General features: G+C 38.4%; 1 protein-coding gene across 1 annotated transcript in view; it reads left to right on the forward strand.

Annotated features, from left to right (window-relative positions):
• The window catches only part of NSMCE2 (NSE2 (MMS21) homolog, SMC5-SMC6 complex SUMO ligase), a 131,800-nt gene that overhangs the window by 54,482 nt on the left and 61,196 nt on the right, over positions 1–16,122 (forward strand). Inside the window, exon 4 of the mRNA XM_048286897.1 lies at positions 8,924–9,077. Within this exon, the coding sequence (XP_048142854.1) occupies positions 8,924–9,077 (154 nt within the window). The remainder of the gene's footprint in view (positions 1–8,923; positions 9,078–16,122) is intronic.

Consider the following 16,122-nt stretch of genomic DNA (forward strand, 5'->3'; position numbering starts at 1 on the left):
ATTGCTGTTTCCTGAAAGTGTAAAGGTTACATTTACTCCTAATGAAAAATGATGACATGACTCACATTGCTGTTTTGGAGAGTATGAAGAAGAAATGCTGTCAGTGCTGAAGAACTTTTTAAGGACAAGAATTTCATCAGATGAATGAAAAAAATCCAAGCGGGTTAAAAATTGAAAAAGCCTGCCTGACTTTCACTGGAGGTATACCCAAAGAATATGGAAAACGTTCCTCTGGAAAAATAACAGATTTTAACAATGATTGCTGTATGAAGGTTTTCAAAGGATAAGTCACACTTTGTATTTATACAGGAGTAAGCTTCACAGCTGGCATAAATCAGTGTTTTGTAGGAGCTTTTGAAGATAACACTGAACTGTACTTGTTTTTGGATTTAGCCCTTTATTTCCATACTGTAGAAAACATGGGGTTTAGTGATCTTAGTCAAGCAAGCAGAGCCATACAAGAGTCAACAGGTTGTTAATCCGAAATCACCTTAGGGCCTTCTTCTGCTCCCACTGAAATCAATGTCTAAATTCCCATCAGTTTGAGTGGGATATTAAAAAAAAGAAAAATAGCTCTAATATCCATGTTAATATATTTGCTAAATAATGCAAATTAATCAGCAGCTTGGTAAACTGGTTCAACAGCCTGATGCATTTGCTGAATCAACCTTGCCAAAAGAGATGCACCATTTGCCTCACGGTTTCTAACACGCTGTTAAAACAAAGCAACAGTTTTATAAGAATAAAGTTGTAAGTTGGTTTTGCTGTTACATGCCTTGTGCTCAGGCAAAACTACTTAGAGCAAGATGCTGTGTATCTCTAGTGCACCAAAATTAACTTTCATATAAACTCTGTTTATGGTGGAACTTTTAGGTATGAGGAGAAGATAGGCTTGCTCCTTCACCATGCCTTGAACCATAATACTGTAGAAGTTTTTGCTTTTCCAAATTCATACTTCATATGCTGAAAAAAACATCAGAAAACAAGATGGAGACAGACTTCTGTTTTGTTGAAGTCATTAAGAATATTTAGTCCAACCCTTACAGCAAACAACAGGCTTTCAGAAATGCTGAAAGGATTAAGGTACTAAATATCCATGAGCTTTCTTCACTTTGGTACCTTGGGAAAACCTCGCCTTTAATCCTCACATTTACTGCTGTTTTTGTGAGCCATTTTTACATTATTGGTAACAGGTAGTTTTAATACTGGTATTTCAATAAGATTCCCTTTAGTTGCTTATTTTTACCCTTTTGCACTTTGAAAAGCATTGCACAGGGGTCTTGGAAAGAAACAAAAGGATGTTCATATTCTCTCTACCATAGTCGGTAATTGGGAAAAATACAAACAGGGGTGGGTTTTTTTTCTGTTAAAATGTTTGTAGGGTAGAGCATTTTGCTTGCTAACATATGGGAATGCCAAGAGATGCTGTTCAGGCTCTAAACTTTGCAGGCACACAGGCAGTTTTGTTTCTTCCCCTGGTGCTCATTTACATTAATCCTACCCTATATATATGGTTCCTTTCTAAATAGGAGACAGAAAGCAGCCAGGGTGGCCAAAGTCCATTAATAGCCTCACTGAAATGACTGTTGAGTGCCAGGAGTTGTGAGAGCTCGCTTGGATACACCCCTCTGACACACACCTGGAGGCAGTGTGTGTCCCTCCATGCTTGCTTTCTTTTTAAGGGTTGAACATGTGCAGCTGTGTTTAAAGTAGGGAAAGGAAACTGTGGAAGGTACAGGAAATTTTATTATGGGGACACCCTAGCTACAACCACTGCATTGATGTGCTGTTTTGGAACCATGGCAACCCTGCCTCACCTTCACACTGTTACTCTAGCAGAGTTTGGGGATATTTGAAACATGCTGACAGTGATTTTCTGTTGTGCTGGCCCGGTTTAATAGGCAGTATGTGTCATAAGTGTGGGTCAGCCCTTACAAGTCTGCCTCTCTTGGTATTTCACAATAGTCTGCAAAGGTGTTGCTCAACCAGAGTCCCAGCCCTGCAGCCATGATGTACAGAGGTGTTGAATCTCCTGAATCAGATGTGGGCCCTTAGGCAATCCTGGCTGCAGCTGAGCTGTGTTCAAACTACTGCAGCTCCTGCTGCTGAATGATGATATCCTTTTTGACTGTACTTGCAGATGTTTCCAAATGCAGTGTTTTTATTTGTGCATCAACAAATGATCTGATATTTGCTAAGGGCTTGAATCCAGCCATTGAAGAATAATAAATGACTGTTTAGGTTGAGCTGAAATTTTGCAGCCTGATTCAGTTACAGTGGTGACTCACTTTGAGTTGGTTCTCACATGATTCACCAAGTGTATGGGTGACTCAACCCACAAATTTACTTAGCTCCCATGTTATTTTCCCTCTCAGTGAAAAAAAAATTGGTTATAATAAATAATCACAGCAAACTTTGACTTACCCTGAGGTAAAATAAATATGTGTGTTGAAAGGCTGCATATTTGTAATAATAAATTATTTAGTGAGGTAAGGATGAAATAATGGGATGTCGGAATTGTTAAACGAGGGAAAGGTGACATGCATTTCTGTTTGCTTTTGTTGCATAGCTGAGATAAATAAAGGAAGAATAGTTATTTTCCCTGTGATACAAGATGCTCAGAGGGGCTGTTTTGACAATGTCCATATTTAGTGTTGTAGCCAGCTGATTCTTGGCATCTGTTCTCTGAAATAAGCAGATTTAGATATGCCTGTGTCTGGTTCAGACATTTTAAAGTGATGCCAGTTCAGAAAATGTGAGGTTCATAGGTTCTGACCTGGGTCTTTGTAGGATGCAGTTGGCTGGCTTACCTAATCCTGAAGGACCTGAAATTGGCTGTCTGAAAAATCTTGACTGAGTTCCTTTACAATATCAAATTCATAAGGGTAAGAAATTCTGTCCCAGCAGGAGCTATAAGAAGTTTTTCTTCAAAAGATGCAGCTGCTGTCAGTGTTTCATAACCACATGCAGAGAGGCACATGGCTGTAGTATAAATACAGTCTAAATTACTATGACTTTGGAGTTAGGTGGAAACATCACTATATCCTTTTTTGTGCTGTCCCAAAAGAATATAAATACCTAAATAACTACATACCTCTGGGCTTTGTAGCACTGAGTGACTAATCACCCTCCCTTTCATAAATGAAACAACAAAGAATTTGGAAAATGAAGAAATTCTGCCCTGTCAGCTGACTTGGTATTTTAAAAGTTCATTAGTAAGCAGGAATGTTTTTATACCTCACAAAACTCAAATGTCAGTAATATCCATAAATTAAACTTCAGAAGTCCATATTTTGCAGGAATTAAATTACAGGGAACAAATAATGCATGGTTTGGAAGATTATGGTGAGAATTCTGAATTCTTTGAAAAGATAGTTCTTTTGTAGATTGTATCACAGATATGAAGAAACTGCAACATGGTTCAGGTATGGCAAGAAATTTCTGAGAAATAAAATGGATGGTACTGGCAAACTCCCAAATACCGGGGACATAAAGGATAGCCCTGAGAAAGAGTACCTCAGAACAGTGACAGGATAAAAACATGCAGCCTAAAGGACTTCTGAACTAGAGAGAGAAGAACAAAAAGGCTGAAAAATAACCATGGAGTGTCACATGCTGAACCACTGCAATGCAAAGACCAGTGGAGCATTTCTGTGACAGGCAAAATACTGCTCTTTTATCACAAGGTTTGCCAAGCAGCCACAAGCTGTTTCAGGCTTCTTTATAGAGAGTGAACCAAATGCACATGTTAATTTGAACTTTCCCTCAGCTAAAGGAGAAGGTAAAAGGATGGCTTTGTGCTCCAAGCACAGAACTGGGATTTATATATTCTTGGTTCTGCTGTAGTCTCCTTGTGCAACCTTAGGCCAAGTTATTAATCTCTTAATTCCACAGTCTTTCCATTTGTAAAATACAGATTACATGTCACAATGGGTATTTGAGGCTAAATTCTTTAATGTTTGTGAAGTGTTTTGGGTCTGGGCAGGACAATTATTAAATGCTGCAGTGCAACATGCAGGGTTGTGCTAATTAGTAACTTTTTAGACGCCGATCCCTTACTGTATGGAGACTAATACCGCAAACTGGTCCAATTTTAGTCTATGATACCTTTGACCTTGCTTGATCTGAGAATGGTCTGGAACAGAATAATTTATTTCTGATTTGGTGGTTATGGTAATAGATGAAATAAAAATTCCCTGGACTGTCCTTTAGAATACCCTGTGTTTACTGTTCCCTTCGGCTCTGCAAGCTGGCCTTTCAAAAAGCCTGATTTTTAGAGGCATAGTTTTAACAGTTTAAGCATAGAATAGACACACTCGCAGTGGAAGAATCCATGAGAGGAAGACGTATCCTTACAGACAGTTATTGGCAGAAGACCTGTCATGAAGTGACCAGCACAGAAACCGCTTTGCACATATCGCTCTGGCCAGGTGGTATGGTGTGAGGTCGTGAGTAAATGTATCTTTCAGTAGTTAAACCACAGCTACGTTTTTCTGAACAATTGTGTGTTTAGTGTTTGCAAATGTGTTTTGCTATCAGGACTGCTGGTAGATCATGTATGTATATGTATGTTATATATAACATGTATGTTCTTACTGCTTAGCTCCCATGTAAATACCCATGTGGTTCTTTACTGGTATGGCACAGCAGATGCTTTTGCTTTTTCTATTGCTGTAAACAAGCTGTTGTGACTGATACTTCTTTTCACCGTATGTCCTGAACACTCCCAGTTCATCGTTACATGTAATTTCCAGGATGCTTTGTAGGGTGTGTACGCCTCCACCCCATTTCAAAATCAATGTAGCTCTCAATGGATTGACTAATGACTGCAAGGTGTTACTTAGCATGCTGGTTTTGGCTGACAGTGCTGCTAAATGAACAGTTGTTTGCTTAACATGTCTTTCATGGTTCTCATGTGAAGTAACTTTTTCTGAGGAATTGAACATGCCAGTGACTTCAGGTCTGCTGGTAAGCATTTATCTGACATGCTGCTGAGACCAAAAAGGATCATGACCCCAACTTGGTGCCCTGAATACTGATAATTTTGCCTTGTCCCATAGCCATACCCTGTTTGTGTTGTCCTCATACATTTTGTTATGCTGATCTCATCATTCCTACATTCATCAAGAATCTGTAGAGTAGGAGTGGGTAGGTGGCGAGAACTAAAGAAAACTGTAATGTACCTGTAAAGGTGTTGTGCTGATGCAGTGTATAAGATGTTGTAATTCTGTTGCATTGTGAGGACCTAGGACTGATGGGACATTTTCTTTCATTTGTTTTCATTTATGTTGTTGTGTTAGACCATTCTCAACCCTCTTCAAGGCATAGGGTATGCAGCACCAAAAAGAAATTGCTTGTGCACAGCAAAATGTATTTGTTTGTTATTACAGTAGGTAGACATGCCTTATTATTCACCTGTGATGTCCTGACCTTCCAGAAGGTCTATCTGGCATTTCAGTAATAGCATATGTGTGGTAAAGTATTGAGTGTGGTCAGGAATGGTGTCTCTACTAATCATTTTAATGAAAGCAATCATGTGGAGGTGAACAGAAACTGAATTTAAATGGTAAACATTAAAGAAGTTAAACTACAAGAAAGTGCATTCTTTGACCATCTCTCACATCTGACTCTTCAGGTTTCTGTATTAGATGGTTGTCTGAGCCTTTGTCATATGTGCTGCATTGCTGGGCTGTCCTCACAATGTAATAATGTATGGCTATTGGGAATATAGCTGGTGTGAATGACTTTTTTTTTTCTCTTGATAGCTGGTGGAATTGTTCATGTTGCCCTTAGCAAATAGCAGGCTCGCTCTTACTTTGATAGACCTGTGGCAGCAAGCTGTGTGATTACAGGTAGGTAGCTAAGGGAGGATTTTATATAAGCATTCTCTTGAGGTTAGTAAGATGTCTTCATGCAAATTTTTGTAGCTCCAAAGTGGCACAGACAAAGTTTATTTGTGTGCATATCATAGAATCACAAGAGTATCCTGAGCTAGAAGAGAGCCACAGGGTTAATGGAGCCCAGCTCCTGGCCCTGCACAGGACACCCCCAAGAAGCTGACCATGTGTCTGAGAGCATTGTTCAAACACTTCTTGAACTCTGTCAGGCTTGATGCTGTGACCACTTCCCTGGGGAGCCTGTTCCAGTGCCCAGCCAGCCTCTGGGTGAGGAAACTTTTCCTAATATCCAACCTAAATCCCCCTGACAAAGCTTCATGTTGTTCCTTTGGGTCCTACTGCTGGTCACCAAAGAGCAGAGGTCGGTACTTGCCCCTCCACTTCCCCTTGTGAGGAAGTTGCCCACTGCAATGGGGTCTCCCCTCAGTCTCCTCTTCTCTGGGCTGACCTCGGCCATTTCTCATACGGTTCCTCCTCTAAACTGTTTACCATATTTGTGGCCCCCCTTTGGGTGCTAGCTAATAGATTTATGTCTTTCTTATATTGTGGTGCCCAAAACTGCACACAGGGCTTGAGGTGAGGTGACACCAGTGCAGAGTGATGTAATGCAGCTTCTCAAACGTGTCCTTTCGGGGAGCATAACGCTGTAAGTTACAGTTCCTGCCTTTTTTTCTGCTCATATGTGTAAAGTCTTTTAATTCTGGAAGTTGGAGTTGAGAGCACCCCTGTTTGAACTAACATTGACTGTGCCCTTCTTTTCACCTCTCAGTCTGATGGTATGATTGAAGATGCTATGTTGATGCATATCTGTACTCAAATCTTCCATGAATCAAGAAAAAGATAAAGAGATCCTGATGTAACTTACATCATCATGTAATGTGGTCCCTGTGGAGAGGAAAAGATTATTGACATTGTCTTTGCTGCTGATCGCTGCCTGTGATGAATGTTCACATAATGTATTTTACTCTTTGTGTCAGAATCAGCAACTTAGAAGCATTTCAGGGTTATTTTTAGTATACACAGCTGGATCTTCTATATGGATTCTAGTACTCTCATTTGTGATGAGGGCAGATCTTAGTGGTGTGTTGTTATTTGGACTATTCTTGTGTGTGTCTACACACTATTTTTATGTTAAAGAGAGAATGTCTGTAAAAACAGCCTGATGTTGCAGAAAGGAATATGTTTGCACTACATGGGTCCAGATCAAAGCATTTTTTTATCATGTCTTGGATTTTAAATGAATTTTGATTTAGTAACTGCCTTCTTGTGCTTGCATACACTTGATGGTCAAGTTTCTTCTCCAGCTGAGTACTGAATTACGCTGGTTGGGGTTGTGATAGGCTTTCTGTTGCAGCAGTGTACTGTGATACTGGCACAGGCAAACCATTTGAGTGTGTACGATTGTCCTCACTGCACTGGGCACAGGATGCTCTGTTTTCCTTTGCTCCTTTGGTCAGGTTTCATAGAATAAGGACTCTACACTCCTGCCTGGCTTTATGCAGCAGTCTAAGCATCTCTGATGACATGCTGTTGGTCTTTCATAGTCACTGTACTCCTTTGGTACCAAGGTATTCCTGAGTCTTTCCCATTTACAGCTGGATGTTGTGGTAGTTGATCTTTTATCTCCAGGGGCCTTTGAAAACTTCATGCTATCACCTGGCAGTGCATGTTTTTTTCTTATTTTTCTTCTTGCCACAACTTGCATCTGCCTAAAGTAAATGTGGTAAACTGGCTTTGCTCTTGGAAGAAGTAATAGTTCTATGGATTACTTAGCTTTGCTTAAGGGATAGTAAAGGTTTTTTTGCATTTTATGTATCTGCAAAGTCCATTTTCACATGAACATTTATTATTTCTTTGGCTCCTGAAATAAAATATATTCTGTAGGATTGCCAAAGTCTCTGTAAACTTTTAAACCTGTAAATGATTTGATGAAGTGAACTGTTTTTCTTCTCAGTAGGCTCCTTTTTTTCCTGTCTTTCACAATGAATAGTAGCATGATCTGGTGAGGGGCAGAATTTAGTGTGTGGTAGAGTGGCTTAGCGGAAATGGTGCTTACCTCCTTTTTTTCCGATTGTCATGTTTTGACATATTTTTGGGATAGAAATGGCCTTTTTCTTGTTCAGAAAATGCTTAGCATTAAGGATTTGACAGATGTCCACCTTCTTTCTGACTTTGTGCTGTTGCTGATCCTCATTGCACACCATAGTTCCCACCACCTGTAAGCTAGTTCTTATGAAGACCCGTCAAAGATACACTTCCCTAGAATTTACTGTTGCCTTGAGAAGCAGAAAACTCCAATTATTGTTTTTAGGGTGTTCCCAAAGTGCTTTCTGCATTCTTAGAATATCTTAGTATTGTCTATATGATGACTTCCCTTTTCTAGGTATTTATTTTTCAGATCTTTCCAGATGTAATTGCTGTAAGTAAGTGCTTTTCAAGAAACTGCATTTTTGCCTGCTTGTATGGCGTAGTGCTTCTTGTTCACACAGCACAAATAAATTGAGGTGGTTTCCTTTCACATTAGCTATACTGTTTTTGCTGGTGTTATCACACTAATCTTGCATGTAGATTATAGGCTTCTGTAAACCTGATTCCAAAGTGATGAGAGTGTGGAGGTTTTTATAGCACTCTTAGCAAAAGTTATTTCAGATTTTCTGTTATCTTCTCAGTTTCTGGACACAGTTGTATTCTTTGGTTTCATTCACATTCAGTGTTATGCTGGTTCTTGTTAACATGTTTACCTTCACCACTTGCGGAGGGAAATTTCACTGCAAGGTTCAGTTTTCCCTTTTATTAGTGTCAGAAATACCCAGAAAATGAGCTGAATGACACTGAGAAGTTAATATCTACATTTCATAGTTACTTTTACTGAAATGAATAATTATTTGGAGGTTATAGCTTCAGAGCAGGAAGCCTAACTGTAGTCAAAAGAAACTGAGATTATGCTAATGAATTTTTGCTCGATGTATTTTGCTTTGTAGTAAAATGTGTCATAATGAATACATTCTATTTCTTCTTCCTTACAGGTAAAACGAGAAAAACCAGAAAATTTACCAGATTTAGAAAACTTGGCCCAAGAAAAATTCCTTGAAATGGAGAGCAAAAACAGTGACTCAGATTTACAAAGGAATGAAAAATATATGTATTTTAAGGATCAGCTTAAGGAGATGAAAAAACAGTGTAAGTCCAATTTTTAAAAAAAGATCCTTTGAATGCTAAATGGTAAGATGTGACTGCTCTGAAATATAGAACTGCCACTTACGGCTCAAACTGATGTTAGTGTTCTTAAAAACTTATTTAAATTGATATCTGTGTAGAAAAAAAGCCAGTGTAATTACTTTGGTAGTTTTATTTAGACTCCCACAGCTTCTGCTGAGTTGGAATACAAATGTCATGAAAATCACATCTTTTTTTTGTAAAGTGGGCTTTTTCATTTGAAGACCTTTTGCATTTATTTTATTAATTGATAGGATCTTCTAAAAGGATTAGGTAAGCTGTTTTCATTTGTCACTTAAACAAATTGCTCCTGTTTCACAATTTAGGATGTGTTGCAACTCTAAGAAGACCTTTGCTTTAATCGTAGAACTGTATTGTTGGAAAATGCTTACTGTACGTGTTCTCTGGTTTACAGCTTCTGTGCACGCACCGTGTAACACTGCAGATTACTAAAATCTGGGTTTTTTTATTCACGTAATTTTTCAAGTGTTAAAATTTTATGTTATTTGCGCTTAAATTACCAGGAAAGTTGGAGAGTAAACAGTTTGCTTATTTATGCAACACAACAAAATTGTCTGCTTTTATTGCCCCACACATATAGCAGCCATTAAAATATTGCTCTGATTACTGGTGCTGGGAAAGGTCATGGGCTCTGATACTATTTGTGTTGCTCTTCCCCTATCATGATTATGTTCTGAAATCATATTGTTCTGCTTGCTGTCCCTTGACCCCTGTACCTATTCCCTCCCATCCTGCATTTTGATTTCAACGTAAACTGGTATCTCAGGAACTTCAGGAGTCACAGATTAATGATTTTTACCATTGGAAAATGATATTCTGGGTGCTTTCCTGTAGCTCTCCTTGAGTTTTGCGTTTTTTTGGAGTCCTATCCAAAACCCAAGGAAACTGGTGGAAAGAATTTTCCCACTGCACTTTGGATTGCTTCCCTATAGAGATTTATGGAGTGTGAGGACATGCTTGCCAAGGTGAATTTCAGGTCTGGTATCTCAGGACTCACTAGGATTAGAGCTTGAAGGCTTAATATATTTGTTTCCCATCTTTATGGGTTTTAGCACTGATCTCTGAGTTTGACAGAACTCTTGGCACTACTCTAAGAATGAACATACCGAGTTGCAGACCACAAAACAGTGTAATTTTCACTCCCTACATAACCATAAAATTATTACTGCCCCACCATTATGTTGTAATTTCTAATTTCCAGGTGTTTGTAACTAAGAAGATAAAAATCTTGATAACTGACTTTGGATTTACTTTCCACCCTGTAATTGCCTGAGGAAGGGGTGTTGCTCTAGTGATACATTCAGTTCAAGCTATGGGACTAAGTTTTAACTGGCAGAGCTGTTGAAAAAACCCTGAATTAAATAAACACAATAAAAATTATTCTTAAAAAAATATGGGGGCATCATTGTGCTACTGCTGCCTGAAATCCAGATTTGTCTTACTAACCTCTTGACTTTTTGTTGTGCATAGAGGTCAAACTGTGCCCAAAATGAAATGCATGAGGCTGTTGTGTGGACTGCTTTGTTCACTGCAAGGACTTTTGGTCAGATGGGTCAGCTTGACATTTGAAGAATTCGTGTTGGTTTTGATGAAATAAATCCATCCCATTTACTCCCATTGCCATATTTATTGCAATTTAAAGGTTGAATGGAAAATTGTTACTTTGCTTTCACAAACAGTCCTGGATGTGATAAAATGAACATGCATACAAGTGAACAGGCTGGTGCAGCCACCTTCTTTGGAAATGGGTAACTAAGTGCCACCTCAGGTCTGCAGGTAGATTCAAAGTTAAATTTTTGAAAGTTAGCACAATTTTGCTGCCTTAAACTTGCATTACTGTTGTGTTTCCTGCCTAAATAATCTATTGATCCAATATAAAGTTATTTTCCTATTTCCCTTCCTCTTCAAAAGGCTCTTTTACTAGGAAAGCTTCTAGAAATTAATGAGTAATAATGGGTAGCTGAAGATCAGTGGAGTCTGTTTATATTCACATACTTAAATTTGCTTCTCTATGATACAGTGACCTGGCAACTGTAAGACTGTGCCGTTTCTCTATTTATTATATCTATTTATTATATCTATTATTTATTATTATTATTATATCTCTATTTATTATATCTATTTATATTGTTATGTCATCTTCTTGCCATTGCCCTAATCCTCCCTCTCTCCTTTTGTGTGTTTTTGTCACTCATATCTAGCCCTTAAAAATACCTGTGGAAATGAATATCACAGATATATTCACAAGCTTGAAAATGACAGATACCCACACTCTTACAGGGATGCTTAGAGGGCCTCTGGTCTTAACAGCTTTGTGAGAGACTAAAGTGACAACTGTACTCCATCTGGTGTAAAAAGCCTCTTCTCACTGATGGGCTCTACACACTAAATTATTGTGCCTGGATATATAGTTGAGCACTGTCAATATTATCTAAAGTACCACATATAGTTTTAAGGTGTGCCAGGGAAGGTTTATATGGGACATTAGGAGGAGTTTCTTCATGGAAGGAGTAATTAGATGCTGGACTGGACTGCCCAGGGAGGTGGCAGAGTCCCTGTCCCTGGACGTGTTTAAGGAAAGACTGGATGTGGCTCAGTGCCGACAAGGTGGTGTTCAGCCACAGGTTGGACTGGATGATCTCAGAGGTCTTTTCCAACCTAATTCTGTGATTCTGTGATATGCCATGTAGAAAGAAAATGGTGTTACTGTGAAGGAAGATTGGACTCCAAGGCAGAAATTCCAGAGCTGCAATACCAGCTGAACTGAAGATTCATAAAATCTGTAAAAGACATTACTAGTTTCCATAAGCTGGTGATTTACCTTAAGACATACTGTGTGTTTTTGGTGGGGTTGTTTTGTAAGAAGAAATTAAGGTCATGCTGTTAAATATTCAGCATTCATGCTTAAGCCAATGTGTGCATTCTTATCTTCTCCTGTATGAGTTGTGATTTCAAAATGAGTCCTACAATTCTGGCCTCATCTTAACAGCATATTATAATGTGTCTGTGGATTTTTGGGACACACTTAGAACTGCTAGATGTGAGTTACATGTATCAATAACTTCATCAACAGCTACTGGTTAATACTTTGTTTTCAACTATTAGTCTTGCCAGGCGCAACTTAGTTCACAATTCCTGGCCTGTTTCAAGAACACATATACAGCTGTGGTTGAGTTTTTAGCTCTTTTCTGGAATTCGGTTTTATTGCTCAATTAGATAAAACGCAAAAAACTCCTGCCAGGCTTTCCGTTGTTGGGGGTTTTTTTTGTTTTTTTTTTTTTTTCTTTTGTTCCAATCTTTTCTATCTTAAAGGAGCAGACAGGGTAGATACTAAAATGATTTGACTTCCAGGATGAGTTACCATTAATGATCATTTATCTTTTATGCAGAGTTTGACATTTCTATTCTAGAATAGCAGAACAAGGAAATATTATATTCTCACATTGTCTTACTACTTAGTAATTAACTAGGATTTGAAGGAGAAAAATTTCTTAACACAGTTTCTAGGTATGGTGCAAAGTGTGTAGCAGTTAAATACAACCTTATTTTAACAGACAATTAAGCTAATATATTTTCTATTTTGATATTTGCTTCCACAGTGATGAAAGGAAGCTGCATGGTTGTTCCCTGTCCCCTGACAGGTGACAGGCAGTGCCATAGGTAGCTCTAATAGTTGGGGAGGAGAAGAGGAGAACGGTGCTGTATCACCTTCAGCTTGTCTTCTCTTGGCAGTTATGTGGGAAGGAGACCTTCTTAGCTTTGAACTTCAGCAGCAGTCAAGGTGCAGAAGTGAAATTGGGCAAGTTCATCTCTCTGGCAGTAACGATGAGATCATGCCTCAGAGCAGTTTCTGTTCTGCTCGTCTTTCAGACAGTTTTCAGGCATTTTCTGTAGATCTGTGAGCCTTTATTATGCAGCTACTTTAGCTGGAGTTTGTGCAGTGATGAAAAATCTTCACCTCTGATATGTGTCAAAACACTGTCAGACAGGTTTTATGTGAATAGCAAGTGATTTTTCTGAAGTCTGTTTTCAGAACTATCTTAGTTTCGTAAATTCCCACTTCTTATTTTTAATGGAAAACATTTTCATTTTTCTACTCAAACCTTCTCAGACTGTAAGCAGTAGAAGAGAGTGTTGATTAATTTTTCCTTTTTTTAACCATTTCTTGTACCCCCAAGTGGCTACATTATCTTTTCCAAATAAGTGAGTGCTTGGAGGGGTATTCACTAAATGTGGTAACACCAGAAAGTTCTAAATGATTGCATGTGTGGTAAGGAAAATTTTTTGTGCCCTTAACACTACATGACTGATGCTGTCCTTAGACATAATGGTCCTGGATCTGCAAAGTGCTTAGTGGTCTCCTTTTGATTAAGTGCAATGCTTAGCTTAAGTTGCTTAAATTAAATTTTATGAGTAGATCCTTTGAAATTAGTGAGATTGCTGGTATGTTTCACTTCCTTATTGGAGCATAACCACAGTACAGAGCCTTGCTAGAGTGAGCCCATAGGAACTAAATTATGATTACTGCAGGAATTGTAACTTTGCATTTTGTATCTTCTGTAAGTTTAAAATCCTACCTTCTGTTTGAAGTTGTATTACTGAGTCTTTTTATTTCATGCCAGAATATATATATATATTTATACACACATACATATACACATATCAAAGGCATCTGTCTTCTGGCAGAAAGTATGAGAATTTTGTCTTCACAGAATCAAACTAAGACCTGTCTTTATTCTTCCTTTATCAGTTTAAATTTGTGATACTCTCTATGGAGAACTAATCAGGAGGTTTGATCTCTACTCCTGTGACCCTAGCTACCACTGCTGTATTTGTCGAGGGTTATTTAGTGTCACGTTTGGTGCACAAAGAATGACAGATTTCATAGTCCTTTTGTAGCAGCTGATAACATGCACTTTGGAATCCTTGATAACTGCAGGTTCTGCAAACACACAACAGATGCACGCTTCAGTAGTGATTTTGTGGAAAGTGCTAAGATCTGGGTGAATGACAGTATTGCTGGTTGTTCCAAACGGTTTGAATTTGGCAAATGGAGGAAAGATAATACTTTTTAATGGGGGACAAATAATTTTGAGACTCAATAGTAGTTTAGGCAATTTTTTGTTACAGGAAACCAGTCACTGTCACGTAGTTAGGAAAGTAGCTACACTGCAGTTGTAAGGATCTTTCTTGCCTTCTCCACCGAAGAAAAAAAAAGTCTCTGAGTCTGAAAGGAAAAAGTATGTATCATTTGGCTAGGATGGATTTACAGTCGTTACCAATAAGCAAATATTTTGAAAGGAGAATATTTTAAATTTAATGTTCAAGTAGATGCCATATGCCCTGTTGATACATGTATTTTAAGCTATGCATATGCTGAGAAATAATGATGTGAAAAAATGTCATTTTAGATACAGTTTGGGATAGAAAAAATGACACTGTGAAAGGAATTGTCTTTAAATTTTTAAAACTGTCTATCATAGGTTCCAGGAAAGACTAAGGTCTTTGATTTGGTTTTATTAGGATGAGAAAACATGCTGCAGTAAGATACTGTGTATTATAATGCTTGACAAGCTTCATCTAATTAATCCTCAAAACATCACACTGAGATAAGCAAGTTAATTTTACTTCTCACCACACAGCAGTGGTGAAATTTGAGGAAATAGTTGAAGTTACTTTTGTGGACTCACGTAACGGATTTGCAGATCTGGGTTTCTCTTTGGTTGTAGCTGACTTCTTAGTTGGCCTATTTTTGTCTCTACACAGCTCTGATGGCAGAGAAAAATAACATTAGTGTATTTTTCCTTATATTTTAAATGTAAAAAAAATTTAAATCCTCTTACTGACTAACTATGAGAAAACAACTTCAGCACAAGAGTTGAAAATTCCAGCTGAAAGTGGGATTGGTGTTATAACAGTTCAGTGGTCTGTGTGGGATGTGCACTTTTCATTTTCATAAAATTCCTTACAGACAGCCCCTTGACTAGTAAAGAAATGAAAGAGGATCCGGCACTTAGGAAGGTCAATTGAAGTTTAGGCGACCTCGGTTTAGGTCTTCACTTTGTTACCCTCTTGTCATCTTAGATCAAGTATTTAGTTTCAGAACAGGTCACTGGGAGTTAGGTGCCTAAAAACTTTGTGGGTCTGGCCCTTACACCCATGTCTTGAATTCAGTTCTGTGTATATTGTGTTTGTGGACTGTGCAAGAAGAGACCTGGACTAGCTCATATCAGTGCTGCTCTGGGCTGGTACCTTATGGAGCAAAGCAGCCATGTCCAATTGAGTGCTAGACATTCAATTACCCTGCTTCTCTTGTGGCACTAAAATATCATTATTACATTTTTGTGGTTTTTTCAGTTCGAAGAACTGTAGATAATAACCTAAGTGTGTTTTAGTGTGCCACAGTAATGTTTTTATGGCATGATGCTGAGGGGACAGACTGCATCCCCAGAGGAGTGGAATGGGTATGTCAAGAGGCATTTTTGTGAATGAGAGCTGACTTTTCGGTAGGGCTTCAGGACTATCCTGAGAAGAGAAACTTGGCATGGCTTTTCCTTTTGGGACTGTCCTGTCTGGGTATTTCCTGGAAGGAACTAGTTGATTTGTTCAGGATTTGCCCACTTGTAGTTTTGAAGGATTAAGAGATGAGGGCCTGACAATGGAATGAATTAAAGTTACTCTATTTCACAGAGTTTTTGGAAAGATCAGGTAGAGAAACAAACTAGATAAATGGGATGCTCATGTGGTATAGCAATGGGAGCTGTAATGGTACCTAAGAACTATATCCAAAGTGCAGAATTACCATCACAGCTAGTGTCCTTGCTAGTTTGTGAAGAAAGACCAACTCCAGAATGAATGAAACTATCAGAACTTTCCTTCTGCAATCTGGAATGACTTTTCCAGGGTAAAAATTGGCTATGTTGTAAATACAGAAGCTTGCATTAGCAATAATTGTGTTAGTGGATTAATGAAGAACGGCAATTACCAG

This window comes from Corvus hawaiiensis, chromosome 26, assembly GCF_020740725.1.
Source record: "Corvus hawaiiensis isolate bCorHaw1 chromosome 26, bCorHaw1.pri.cur, whole genome shotgun sequence".
NCBI classification, from domain to species: Eukaryota; Metazoa; Chordata; class Aves; order Passeriformes; family Corvidae; genus Corvus; species Corvus hawaiiensis.